At 41.2% G+C, this 14,677-nt stretch overlaps 1 protein-coding gene across 1 annotated transcript in view; it reads left to right on the top strand.

The window, feature by feature from the left end:
* Positions 1 to 508: 508 nt before the first annotated feature.
* The window catches only part of col7a1l (collagen type VII alpha 1-like), a 48,716-nt gene continuing 34,547 nt past the window's right edge, over positions 509 to 14,677 (top strand). The window contains exons 1-17 of the mRNA XM_070928948.1: positions 509 to 584; positions 4,421 to 4,601; positions 4,698 to 4,857; positions 6,535 to 6,628; positions 7,995 to 8,168; positions 8,483 to 8,646; positions 9,801 to 9,930; positions 10,046 to 10,162; positions 10,423 to 10,578; positions 11,086 to 11,202; positions 11,362 to 11,508; positions 11,629 to 11,748; positions 12,160 to 12,318; positions 12,963 to 13,076; positions 13,298 to 13,447; positions 13,950 to 14,087; positions 14,289 to 14,435. Of these exons, the coding sequence (XP_070785049.1) occupies positions 509 to 584; positions 4,421 to 4,601; positions 4,698 to 4,857; positions 6,535 to 6,628; positions 7,995 to 8,168; positions 8,483 to 8,646; positions 9,801 to 9,930; positions 10,046 to 10,162; positions 10,423 to 10,578; positions 11,086 to 11,202; positions 11,362 to 11,508; positions 11,629 to 11,748; positions 12,160 to 12,318; positions 12,963 to 13,076; positions 13,298 to 13,447; positions 13,950 to 14,087; positions 14,289 to 14,435 (2,344 nt within the window). The remainder of the gene's footprint in view (positions 585 to 4,420; positions 4,602 to 4,697; positions 4,858 to 6,534; positions 6,629 to 7,994; positions 8,169 to 8,482; positions 8,647 to 9,800; positions 9,931 to 10,045; positions 10,163 to 10,422; positions 10,579 to 11,085; positions 11,203 to 11,361; positions 11,509 to 11,628; positions 11,749 to 12,159; positions 12,319 to 12,962; positions 13,077 to 13,297; positions 13,448 to 13,949; positions 14,088 to 14,288; positions 14,436 to 14,677) is intronic.

The raw sequence follows: 14,677 nt of genomic DNA, 5'->3' as shown, positions 1-14,677 counted from the left end.
TATTATAATAACAATAAATAAACAAGAAAAATAATTGGATTCATTTTTGATTGTATGGATCATTCCATATAATTGCAGACAGTGACATACTGCACAGTGTAATATTGATGAGATTCAGATGCACACGGCCAAGATTCAAGAAAAAGTTTTATTGACATGACATGTAAAATGTATTATGTGTGTTATGAGTGTCCGAGTCTGCAGCATACGTCAAAATTCGGTTCAGGTGACATCCTTCCCTGTGCATACATTTATTTAACACTGTGTCACTGGAGGTATGCAAGAAAAACTATACTCTGCATGAGTCATAAGTCCTTTACAAATGACTGATTATGTTTTATCTTTGAGTGCCTCTTCCCACTCTCTATTCATCTGTATACTTTCAGACAAGAGGAAAGAAGAGTTGGAATTGATGATTGCAGAGTGGAATTTAGGAAGGTGATTTGTGAAGAGAAGGACTGGGAGGAGGAGCAGGTGATCGAAGGAGGAAGAGGAGGAGAGGAAGAGTATGGGCCGTTCATCTGTGTGGATCTTTCTACTGTCCCTTTCTCTCTCCCATCAAAGCGTGACAGCACAAGCTGAAGGTAACGGTTGCCATTCCTACACCCAAAGGACACACTTAAACACACAATTCATTCATTTTCCCTTAATGTTCCTCCTCTTTATTGTTTTCAACTTCCCATATAAGCACCATCAAGCTTTTTTCTTTACTCTCTCACTTACTCAGTCTTTAATTTACTCAAAACTCAGTCAGTGCCTTATGGTACCATCAGTTGCTTAAATCTGAGTCAAAGCCATATGTCTGATTTTCAGCAATGTGCACAGAGCTATGAATTAGTTGACTTGGATGCTTAGGCCAAAGAAAGGGCAGGTGCTCAATGAACACAGTCTGTGCGAGTGCTCCATCATTAAATCTCCACACATGGACCGGTATGCGGGGCAGACACTAACTCAGCTCCAGTTTCTCTCTCCAGACTGTGTCTAGTCAGGGAATTTAAACATCTGCTAGCCTCATGCACAGTACAGCAGTCTGTCTGCCAACCTGTCAAACCCATTCCTTAGTTACAGAACCTTGGCCTCAGGTGCTATTGGATGTCACCAAAAGGTCAATCAGCCAATCAAAAGTTAGATTTCCACCACCTGGAAGGTGGTTGGCAGTTGGGCAGAATTATAGAGGATATAAATAGCCGGAGGCCATATTTGAAGCTACTGCTCCTTTGTGGCTGATATCGTTGTTTATTCTTGTTAGTGGCAATTCACATGCCATCATATCAGATCATCTCAACCCTTAGGGCCTAGTGTACAAGAAACTGACACCTTAAAGCTCCATTAATCAATATTTTTATATTAACAATAAATCAAGTGACTGTGTGCAATGTGGGGTGCTCACAGTGAGGAACCCTCAGAGAATTAGCATCAAACTCCACAGCTCTAGGGAGATTTTCTGCCTCTTTTAGCCAACAAATTTACTGTCCGGTGGCCATAAACACGACTCCAAATAAAAGCTAATGTCTGTCCATGTTTGCCAACCTGTTGGCCATAACGACTCGATTATTTTGGCCACTAGGGGGCAGCGGAGTTAAGCTGTAAACAAAACACTGACGCATCACCTTATGAAGTTGCAGCGTAGTGAACGTGTTAGCAAACTATTAGCTATGATTTACACACCCAGCAGACACCGAGCAACATTAGCATTCATTTGGAGTAACGTTTCTGTCAACCCGACAAATGTAAGTCAAATACTTATGCTCCTCTTCTAAATTCTCCACTGTGTTCACCAGCTAGCTAGTTTCTAACTGTCAGCTAGCTAACTGTCTCATTCAGCCGTTTGGTGCTGGGCAGCCTACAAAGACGTGGGTTTGTCACTACATGCCATTTAAATGCCTTTTAAGCATTTAACGTTAAGTAGAACTCGGAACATGAGGTGAAATTTGGAGCAAGTAGTTTCCAAACTCAAGAAACTGGATGCTGTTTCTTCATTGTCATCAAGAGATCAGCAGATTGGTCGCAGTAATAATAAGTGCATGCATGTGTTTTGTAGGTTTCTTTCACTATTTGAATAATATGTGTATGCATACTGGCACCTGCTGTGGTGTTCGCCGCCTACAATCAAAAATTGTATGCAACTGTAATTTGGAGAACCAGAGCATTTTACTGTCACAATCAACATGCTATTTTGTGTGTTACAGTGATTAATAATGCAAGATGCACGGCTACAAATCAACAAAATTATCTTTGTAGTTGACTCATGAAGACCATTTTACTCAAATCATATCAATATCAAGTAGCCTATATTTATTATAACATGAAATAATTCCTGACTAAGAATAAAGCTCATGTGATGAGGTGATGAGACAGGAAAGATATGTGCAAACAGAGTTCAGAAACAACAACCAGCTCAGAACCTGTGTCAACTTAATGTCAGCCAGCTGGTTAGTCTAATAGGTTATATGGTCCTCTCTCTGCTTTTGTTTCCAGCTACATAATGGACTGCATGAAATTTAAATTAGAACCACAACATTATGAGTAGAGTAGTAGACTGACTTGTTTGTGTACATCCACTGAGTGTCCCAACGGGGTGTGCACATGGCACTGGAAACAGATCCTGGGGGAATTTTTGTGCATTCGTCACATCAACTGTGAGAAATTTGGCATTTCTTCCATTTAATATTTCTGTCCTGCCCTTTGTAGCTTCTCTGCAAATTACTGCAGTTTCTTCTTCTTAGAGGAACTTTTACATTCATTTGTCTGGATACAATCTGAACTTGATGGTCCTTTGAGTTTCTTAGACTTGTGCTCTCTGATGGTTTGTATCTTTTCTCTTGATCTTGTTGGAGCTGATTGCAGTAGTGCATCATTATTTCTTAGACTATTTCTTTCCTGGCAGAATTTTCTGCAGCGTATGCTGTAGCCACTGAGCTACATCTAATGCCTAAATCAATGGTGGTCTAACACAGAAGTATATACAACCTTTGAGAAATCAGCATAGATAACCTTCAAGAAAACCATTCCTAATCCCTCAGCATGTGTTGTCTCCTTATCCTGGGCATGTGGTTCTCACCTGCCAGCCCAGACAGACAAACTTCTGGATAATTGATCTTGTTTTCAACCTCAGTCTGTGTTCCTCAGACAGAGACCAGCCTCCAGTTGCTTCCTTGCTGAAAGTCTCCGCCATGTTTTATGTGCTTTTACAGAAATGTGGAGTATAAAATGTATCCTAGTAAATGAAACAGCCACATGTGTATGCTAGGGTTGTTGGCTCAACTCAGGCGGAAGAGGATGAACATTGTTGTATCCTGTGAATTTGCATAAGTGGCTTTAACTGTGTTTTTTGCATCAGAGATGAATCCACTATTGCCGAATATATGACACTTAGGCTCCCATTTAGGCAAAGATAGTAGCTCAGCACAAGAGAGGGCGCCATAATGGTATTCCCAATGATATTTTGTTTCCTTGGTGTGTGGCCAGACATGTATAGGTGTGTGAGGGAGAACATAATGTTGGCTGGAGACATATGTCACCCCCAGTGAATCCTGGGATTGCAGCCAAAGGAAGGAGGGCGAGATAATAGAAGTGAGAAAGCTCTGTAATGAAATGGAGGATAGCAGAGAAGCTGAGTTATCACTTACAGAACAATCAGCGGTGCCTATCTCTTATTCACTAGCCTAATCAATGCTGTCGTCACTGTGGTTTATTGCATATGTAATGCCAGAATATTGACTCAGAGGGCGTTTGCACACGCTGCAGATTTCTATGTGGGGTTTGTGCCTTTGCTAGTACAGTACTGTATATTTATGTGGGAATGTATGCAGGCGAGTGCATCTGAGACAGAGTTGCAAGGGCTAATGTATGTGTGTGCATGTAGTCAATGCATCAGTGTACCTTTTTTGTGTGTCTGGCTTTTTAACTCCACATTAAAACGCATCTGAATCCTGCCAAACGCAGCAGGTCCGTATGTTAAATGCGATTGTTTGCTTGAGCGAGGGGACTGACCCTGATTTTGGGTGTGTTTACCTTATTATTCTAGCCGTTCCTCATCGCTGTACTAAAGTTTTATTGCTGGAGTGCTCAGAATATTGATAGCCTCTTTGGCTCACTTGTGTCTCATTAAAAATTCATGGGGATTTGTGTGGTGCTCTGGCTGCATGACAGAAAGAAGCAAGTGAAAGGAAAAATCTCAACATGACGGAACAGGACTGCTATCTGGTGGTTAGTGTAGGAATAAAACACAAGTTACATGGCTTAATTACCAACGTTACCCTGTAACCTTAAAGATTTACTTTGGATTTAGTCCAAATTCTTTTGATTATAAAAGGTTAAGGCAAGGGCAAACAGCAATCTTGAATTTTTCAAACATGTATTCCCCTGCATGCATTTGGTATTTCTGCACACACTAATTCATCCATTCTTCTCCCCTCAGCATGCAGGACAGTGGTGCAGGCAGACATAGTGTTTCTGGTTGATGAGTCATGGGGTGTGGGCCAGACCAGCTTCTCCAGTGTCAAAGGCTTCATCTCAGCCATCATCTCCTCCTTCCAGGACAGTGTGGTGGGAACTGAGGGGGTCCGCTTTGGAGTCACTGTCTTTGGGGATGTCCCGAGGTAAAACTTTTAAGACAAAATATACACCGATGTTTGTATTAGCTATTCCATTAATTCTAATACAGTTTTGCTTTCCCTGTTATCCTTTCCTTGCAGAATGCGGATTGCTTTGACAGACTACAGCTCACTGGAGGAGGTGCTCAGAGCCATCAGAGACCTCCCCTATGAGGGTGGATCCAGAAGGATTGGTGATGCCCTCCAGTTTCTGGTTGACCCTGTGTTCAGCCCTGTCATCAGTCGAGACCATGCCCCAAAGGTACAATGCCTCAACCAGGGAGTAGTGAAAACTCATCCAGAGTATCTTCGCCTGCTGTTTGGCATACTGCGAGTTTCTAGCACACCCACAGACTGGGAGTAAAGCATAGAAAAAGCTATCCTGTACCCTTGAAACAGTCCCACAAACTGACTACACTTACTGTAGGTAATATCAAGCAAGAGCAAAGGTAAAAGAGGTCACATCACTTTGAAATAATGTCCTTGAACTTCTTCCATGCACATTAAAAACTGAAGGGCTTAAATCTTGTGAAATGTAAGACAAACTGCAGACACACAAACAACAGGGAAACGATTGATTTAAGATTACAGCCCATGCTGCAAAGACTACTGCCTCCAGCTGGCCATCAACATTCATGTATTGTATGTTCTAGCCCTGTGTGAAAGGAAATTACTAGTCAGGATTCTGTATTTGTACTCGTAAGAACATTGTGAAAAAAACAAACAAAACAAAATGGTCTAACATTTTCACACACACTGTGAATCTGATCAAACATTCTTGCTTTATGCTTGGAATACAAACTGAGTGTATGTCTGATATAAAAGTTTCAACTAGCAACAGATTTTTCTTTGCTTTGATTTGTCTTTTGCTTGTAGAAGAAGAAAAAGTGGAGGCAATAGATTTAGCCTCCGCCGCAGATTCAGCATGCTCAGATGGCTGAATGGCTGTCCATCAGGGACGACTTGTGCCAGACACACCGCAAAAAGTCCAATTGATAGTAATCCAACGATGATGACAGAGACTGACCTGCTTTGCCACAGGGTCCCAAATGCAACAGTCGGCAACTTAATGAAACTTGTCTCATAAGTGCCTTGTCAAATGTCCAAATGCCCTTCTAACAGCTCTCCATTTCTGTCAGCTAAAGTTTTCTGACAGTCTAACGCTGTAGTGTAGTCTCAGTATAACACAGCTGGTTAGCATTCCAGTCATCTCTCTATCGCTGAGTGTGCGTGCGAATCATCTTGCAGTAGCACACTTGACGTGGGAAGGCAGAGAGTTGAGGATTAGGCTGATATATTGAATTGTACAGCCAGAGCACATGCAGAAAAAACAGCTACATTCTCATATTGATGTTTTCCAGCACCCTTCTTCATTGACTGAGGGATGAACTTTGAATGAACTGAGTAAATTGTCCTTAATGGGCAAATTAGCAGTCTCAGTTGCAAGCCAGCATCCTTGAATTCCACTTTGTTTGATTTATTTAATTATGTATTCAATTATGAGTTAAACCATGTCAAATGTCCATGGGGGCTTTTGTGAGCATTATACTGTTTGCAAAGATGTTCTTTTTACCCAAACAAACTTGTTTGGAGGCTGGATGAACCTCCATTGAGACAAACCATAGTTTTAGCAATACTCAACACATTTTCACTAAATTAAAGGTAGAAAGTGCTACTAAAACTAACCATGCTGGTATTCATTTTTATACAAATGATCAGGTTATTGTTTATTATAAATCACTGCAGAATGCCAGTAATGTTAAGATTATTGATTCACTTTGATCTTTCATTATCTAAATGTACCAATTATTAGTTACTGACCTTAATGTATTTTTATGTATATTTTACCCATGAAAATGGCAGTGTGTGTGAGTAAGATATTGTTATATTATGTTTAATGTCTTTACATTTGGGATTTTTCTGTCTCGCTGCCGTGCAGATTGCTGTATTGATCACGAACGGACGTTCAGACGACCAGGTTGATGCTGCAGCCAGGGCAGTGGATGACAATGGGATTTCTCTCTTTGCAGTAGGTGAGCGTGGAACTTGTTATTGTGAATTCCTTCAACATCCCCACTGCAGCGGCTCCTCAGATTTTATCCGAGCTCTGCCGGCTTATCTGCAGTGTTTGCAGTTAGAAATTCATGTCCTGTACATTTGAATTCATTGGATTCAGTGTGGGTATTTGTGAGTGTGTGTGTGATTCTTGTTGCGTGTCTGGGCGCACTCATGCAGGTGTATGCACTGTATATGTATGTGCAAACATAACAACATCTACTAAATATTTATGTAAGAATAGGTGAGTGATTAATTCAGCTCCTATACTGTATATGTAAAAGTGTGCTTTCTGGTACTGTGTGTTGCATCATCAAATCTACTTTATCCTACACCTTTCCCCCGCTCATGAATACACACTGCTGTTTATCCACAAGTTTATTTAAACATATTTTACCCTCTTTCTCCTACACACACGCATAAACACACATGCTCGCAACTTACTCTGCTCAGCTGGGAGCGGTGCAATAATTACTGCTCATTAGCCCATGGTGTGCTAATCGCAGCCATTTTTTATTAGGCGTTTCAGTGTCCCCCATCTGCACTTCTGACACTGAGGCCTGCTCCCCTCATTCATCACCCCTGCGGAGAAGCTCCACATGCATCTTGTGTACTAGTGCAAAACCAATATGCCTGTAGAGCCTGTGCTGCATGAATAACACATATGTACAAATATATCCATTGAAATACATGTTCTGTACAACTATAAAGAAAACAAATGCACATTTATCTTTTCCAGGTGCTGATTTCAAGTAACACAAACTGTGTATTAACTCTCCCAAAAGACTTGCAATTCGGCCATCTACTTCTCTAAATTTCTTCATTACTACATTAACACAGCAGAACCTTTCAAGCCCAGATTGAGTTCTTATCAGATGTTCGTCAGGGCCCACCTCTGCAAACTGGGTCCTGACAAACACACATAATGCCATAGTTTGAGGTAGGGGCCATAAAGCAAAGCATTTGATTAAACCTGTGTATGTCTTCAGTATGCATGTGTATGGGTATGTACATCTTTTCATGGTTTACAATAAATCATTAAAAATACCACAGCTCCCCCTAGTGGTGTCTGTAGGAAAGTATCTGGAGAAAAGGCAAAGACAACATGTCAAACATAGGAATGACACTGCATCATTATTGCTCTGTAATTGGTATTCACTTGTTTTTATTGTGCATTTATCAAGTAAAATCCCACAGATGTTGACGTCCTGACACATATGTTCAGCAGGCCATTAATTATGTTAATTGTTTTTATCTGCCTTTGCAAATATCAGTGTGTATGTATACTAAATAAATGTACTGTTGCTGTATGTCCCATTGTCTTTTTGTCGATCCTGTGACCAGGTGTTAGGGGAGCAGATGAGTCAGAGCTGAGGAGGATTGTGTCAGAGCCACTTGAGGAACACCTACTGCTGGGCACGGACTACCATCGCCTTGAAACCATCCTTCCCAAACTGTCTCGCAGAGTGTGTTTTACGGCCTCTGAACCACCACGTCCTGTGAAAACTTCCCAGCCTGGTGAGTGAATACACACGCAGTATGAAAGCAAAGTTCTTCATAACTTATTTTCCTTAAAAATCTGCCCTCGTACTGACAGCTGTTTGCATTTTTATACTGATGAATTGTATTTCACACTAGAGCTTGAAAAGTGTAATAAAAATGAATTATAGTTTTTATTTCACTCTGCCCTGCAGCCTTATCACGAAGATTGATATATCTTGCCGACAGATTATACATCCAGGCCAACTTGCATGTTTTATGTTCCTGTCCTCCTTTCCTCTCATTTATTTTCTTCATCTCATCCCTCTTTCTGTACCTTCTGCCAATCCTAGTTCAAGAGCGTGTGGTTGGTCCCAGAGACCTGCAGGTTAGCGAGCTGGCCCACAGTTCCCTCAGACTGACATGGAGCCAGGCCACAAGTGATGTCACCGGATATCGTCTCCTGGTCACCCCTCTCAGCTCCAAGGGAGACCTCCTCCCCCTGCAGCAGAGACAGGTGAGGGATTATGCATGTGCATGATGATAGTTGTGTTTCTATTGAGCTGGACTGCAAGGGAGCATAGACCATATTATCATATTGAAGGTCCTATTGTTGTAAATGTTAACAGTAGCTTACTTTAGATATGACTTTCACATAGACAGTAAACCAATTTGGGACTTGACCTAGGAGTTGTTTGCAGATCACAGTCTGTTTCCTGCCGATGATGTCATGGTGGAAAGATAAATTCATAATCAACTCAAAGCTAAAAAAAATGATATAAACTAAAAAGAATCTGTCTCACCATTTATTTGTAACAATAATTGCTAATTATTTCTTACATGATATCCAAATTTTCAAGTATGATGGCGAAGGTCGGGGCAGTGGGCTGAACATAAGCAAGTGGGAATAGTGAAGGATGTGGAACTTGAGGGGCAGATTATATAGCTGACACACTGATGAATCCTTCTACAGCAGGAACATGTTTCCATCCATTTCCACTGCAGTACATCCCTCAGTTCATCCTCAGGATTGCTTATGACCAAAACTGCAGGTCACCCCTGTGACCAGCACATGTACTGAACTAAAAGGCAGTGAGTCATCTGTCATTGCAGCCTGAGTTATTTATGCAATTCCATCTGTGTAACTCTCCAAAGCTCACGCCAATATTACATAAATGGGATCCACATGAACAGTGGTGTTGGCATTGATGCTTCAACAATATCCATGCTTCTGTGTTTGTGCTTGTGTTTATGTGTTTTCATGATAACACTGCAGTCGTACCCTTGACAGAGACAGAGAATTGTGTTACAGTACCAAAAGAGGAATATTTTAGTTTAGCTGCATTATGTTATAAGGCACAACATGCCACCTAATTTCATTATAATGGAGAAGAGGGTTTTGGACAGAAGTGTAAACAAAGCATAAGCATGCTGGTGGTTTACCGAGGACACTTGGAAAGTGAACATATAAATGTATTTATATCTAGATATTTATTTATGTCCACGTTTCAGAAGTGTAACTCTGAGTCATTGCACTGTCTCTGTATTTCTCTCTTCTGTTCTGACTTCAACACTTTATTGATTAATCATCTTTCTCTTCACTTTCTTTCTCACACAAACAAACACACACTAAGCTGCTTCTCGTTTTGCTGTCTCCTGTGTATATAACAGATTGATCTGAAGGCAGACGTGAGCACAGCAATGGTGATGGAGCTGAGTCCTAAAACAGACTATTCCCTCACTGTCTATGCCATTTACCCCAGCCTCATAGGAGACTCTGCAACAATCACCGTCCAGACAAGTGGGTGTCACATATCAGCGAATGCACCTTGTTAAAAATACACAAATACTTCTGTGCATCTGTTTTGGATTTCACTGTACCTCGTTTCCCTGAGCAACAAGTTTCTGTCTTTTAGCTCCTTTGCCTCAGGTGTCAAACTTCCGTGTTATTGAAGAGGGTCTGTTCTCTCTACGCCTGGGCTGGACACCTCCTCTAGGGAAGCTCAATGGATTCAAGATCTACATCCCAAGATGTATGCTAACATGCATTTATCATTATTTGACACCAGACATATTGCAGAGCATCACTAGCATAAAAAGGTCATGTATGTTTTTGCATTAGTAGTAGTATAATGATATACCTTAGAGATGCACCTACTTTGATTTTAATTGATGATAAAGATTTAAATCTACCATTTAAATTAATTTGACAATGTTGAACTCTAATATTTTTTTGAATGAAAGCCATAAGCACATCAAGAATCACAGGAACACGTATATTTTTGTTCTGCAGCCAACCGACCAGGATTTACTTATGAGCAACTGCTTCCTGGAGACACCTCTTCTCATGTGATCGACAGCCTGGAGGAGGATAAGAAGTACATCATCAGTATTTATGCTGTTTACCCCCAGGGACCAAGTGAACCGGTTTCAATAGTGGGCAAGACATGTACGTTTATTGGTCAAAACACCATCATTATATTTATTTACCTAAACCGAAAAGCCAAAGATCAGAAGAACTTTTTCACACTCAAGTTCTTTTATTTACCCTATGTATCTGTAACCAATCAACAATTGCAGGACAAAGTCATGTACTAGAGTATGAAACAAGGTACAACACAACGAAGCAAATGCCAAGGTGTAGTACCATAATATATCCACACTAGGGTGATGTTGTTCTATAGAAACATACCGGCATTAGGTTTATTACATGCAGTAAGACTCATTTATCTCTATTTCATGCTACACTTGAGAAATATCTCTAGATGTTATGTTTCTTATATTTCATTGCATTACATTACATAACCTTTTTCTCTATCAAAAATCAGATTAAATAACCTTACTTTTTGTCATCACTATGATTTACTGGATCACTGAATAAAGATAAAATATGGAATTTGTGTGTGTGAATTTGTGTATATGTGCATGTTTGTGTGGATGTGGGTGTGCTCCACAGTAAAGTTGGTGCAAGTTCAGCAGTTCCGGGTCCAAAACGCCACCACAGACACTGTCCAGGCGAGGTGGGCGTCAGTTAAGGGTGCCACAGGATACCGTCTGACATGGGCATCCCCAGGTACTGTTGCTCACTGTTTGCTACATAAATGTATAGAGGTGTGTAGCAAAGAGGAAGTCACCTTGGATTTGTGAAATAAAGCCAAAATGTGTGATATTAGAGTTACAGAGACCAAACCAGATCTTATTTCATGGCATTTAACTATTGTGTGTTTTTCAGATGGCCACATAGAGAACATAAACCTCGGGGACACCTTTAACTTCTACATGATCCAGGGCCTCTACCCAGGCTCTGAGTACACCATCACCATCAACCCCATATTTGGAGACACGGAGGGGCCCATCACCACCACCAAAATCAAGACATGTAACTAGGATGCTTGCTAACTACAAAAATACAGGCATGAGTTGGTACAGCATTATAGGCGTAGGAAAGATTAGATTTGAAGATGAACAACAGCCTTCTCTGTCTGTCTCTGTGTGTTAGTGGAAAGCAGTGCAGTACAAACTTTGAAGGTGTCTGCTGTGAGCACCAGTGCTGCTGTCGTCTCATGGAACAGTGTCCCAGGAGCCACAGGATACAGACTGGCCTGGGGACCCACCCCAGGTGATTTACTCTCTTTCAGCCTGTTTTGTTTACACCATAAAAGTATGTCCATAGTGATAAGATCATGTTCCTCTAGTGATACTTCCCAACTCGATACATTCTTACAGCCCAATGATGTCCTTCTACAGCAAGTAGCGGGTAAAGGCCATTTGCTTTGTATGCATGTGAGCCCAGGTTTTCTTCAGATGGCTTGCTCCCTTTCTCCCAGTGACAGACTCACTCTGAGAAGAGCTTTTGAAATGCCACTGCTTTTACAATGGACACATCCACTGCCAGTCTGCCAGGAGAATGTGAAAAGTGGCATGGGGAGTCACTTTGATGAAATGTTGGGGAAAAAGGAGGACAGCGGGGAATAGTCAATTGAAAGAAAGAGTGATGTGACTGTACTGTCAATGTTAATATTGTTTTCAGAGTTTGTTGGTCGTGATCGTCCCAGGCAGTTGGCTCTGAATGGCAGCACCACAGAGTACCAGCTGAAGAATGTAGCCCATGATACTGAGTATGTCCTGACTCTCTATGTGCTGTTTGGATCTGTGGTGGGGCCTGGCATCTCTGCTACCTTCAAAACTTGTGAGTACCAGAGTTCAATATGTCTCCTGATTAGATTGGTGGACTGTGCAGTTGTGCCAAAATATGCTGTATTCTCTTGTTCTTTCTGTGTAGAGTAATTTCTTTCATCCAGAAAGTATCATGCCAAAACAACATATAATGATACTGGTGAAGTTGTTGTGATTCACACCTTTGTGGTGTCTTTGTTTGAAGTCGTATGCCCATTTTAACCACTAACCACCAACATTTTATTTTTATTTTATTTTTAATTACTAATGTTTATATTAAAAGTGCCTGGAGATCAGTTCAGTCTTTAAAGACTTAACACCAGGCTGAGAAAAGCCTTTCAATGCTGGTCGTGGCCAGATGTATGCTCTGTTGCACCTGTAACCCCCCAGCTGTGATGTCATAGTGTAGTCACACACCCTGGAGTACACTTCTACATCACTGTAGCAGGTTGAGGTTGCTGACCCCAAGTGGTTTAACTTAATAATAAAATACTTTCAGCTGCTTTAAGTTGCTCTTAAAGATGCCAAGTCAAAATGACATTTCATTTGTCATGAATCTTTCTGTTCTGTTCCATATTATAGATGAAATAATGTAATTAACAACGTATTTACAAGAGCAAATACAGCTTATTCATGTTCCATCTTCCTCTTTCTCAGCTCCGTTGGGCTATGTGTCCAACTTCAAGGTGACATCCTACACCAGTACCTCCATAGATGTGGAATGGAGTCCCATTGTTGGAGCTACGGAGTACAAAGTCTCTTGGAACGCAGGTGATATATTTACCCATGATTTTTTCTGCTCCAGCCCAATATGGGGACTATTTATATGGTTTCACAGGTCAATCTATCTCTTTATGTACTTTTCAGACAACCTGTTAGTGCCTTTTATTCACTTTGTTTCTAAAAGCATGAATACAAATTGTGAGTGACTCAGAATATCCTACACTGTGTGTAATATGTGTATCTGCGTGAATGTACCTGCATGCTTGCAGATGATAGCAGCCTTCAGTCCCGTTACCTGGACCGCAGTGTTCTCTTCCATCATATTGAAGACCTGAACCCACAGTCCACCTACACAATCACCATCTGTGCAGTGTACGGCAACTCGGAGGGACCAGAAATCTCCTTATCTCAGCTCACAGGTACAGAATGGAAGTGAGGTCTCACAGTTTATCTTAATTGATCATGATTCATCTTTAGATCTAAATAGCTCCGTGCAGCTGTGCACCCCATTGTAATTAAATGGGTAGGGACAGCGAAGTTCTTCATCCCGTACCACAGCACCCTCGTTGTGTCTTTGTTTGACTGACAAGTCATGTACTTTGGTCTTCCCATTTTAACCACAGTTCCTGTCGTTGTCACTTGTACTATGTGTCACTGAGTCCAAGTCAGAAGAGCTGCTATCATTTTATCACTGTCACTGTCAAAGTTAGTGTGTTACACCATGCTCCAAGTGGCAAGTTTATTACACTGACAAATGATAGGGTGTGTGAGTAAAGCCACACCAGCTCTCTCAGCTCAGTGATTTTGCATTGCCCTAAATTTAATGAATGAATAATTTTTTATGCTTTTATGATTGGAATTGATGAAAATTTTGGGGGGGAAAAAAGATTTAATGTGAGTTTTGTTGTGATTATTTTTCAGCTGCTGACTCACACTCAGGGCCAATCCAGGCAGTGAGGGAGGTGAAGGTTGTGGACATTGGAGTGAACTTCTTTACCCTGTCCTGGAGGAAAACACAGGGGGCATCTGGGTACAAAGTCTCCTGGATCCTCTTCCTGGGTGAGGGACCACATATACAGTCAACCATGTGTTTTACTACCATTTTGCATAATTGGTAATTACCCTTAGCTCTTAAAAAGTCATGATTTGGACTCCTGTGGCTCTTCGCAATAGAGTTTTATCGGCAAATGAGTGCACAACAGTATTGTTTCACACTCTCGTTATCGCTACTTGCTGGAATTGTATTATTTCTTGCTCTAGGGGGTGATGAGAAGTCCCACGTGGTATCTTCTGCTTCCACCACCCTCACCATCAACAACCTGCGGGAGAGCTCTGCTTATAAGATCCAGGTGTCCGCTATGGTGGGCAATAGGGAGGGAAGCCCAGTCCTGGTCACTGCACGCACCTGTGAGTCCTGCCTGCCCAAAACAGTGAGGAACAGTATGAGATGTGCTCTCAATCAGAGGTTTTAGGCAGATATTTATACAATGGTATTAGATAGGAAATTAGTATCGGCAGATAGTCTGACTTGAGATATCAGAATCGGTATCGGGAGAATGGAATGGTGCATGTTTGTGTATAAACATTAATTAAGCCTGAGTACATCCATCAAATATGGCTCTTGACTTTTTTGTTTGTTCGTTTGATTA

This window comes from Enoplosus armatus, chromosome 22 (assembly GCF_043641665.1).
Source record: "Enoplosus armatus isolate fEnoArm2 chromosome 22, fEnoArm2.hap1, whole genome shotgun sequence".
NCBI lineage: Eukaryota > Metazoa > Chordata > Actinopteri > Centrarchiformes > Enoplosidae > Enoplosus > Enoplosus armatus.
Note: the sequence above shows the minus strand (reverse complement) of the source record. Positions and strands in the feature narration are given on the sequence as shown.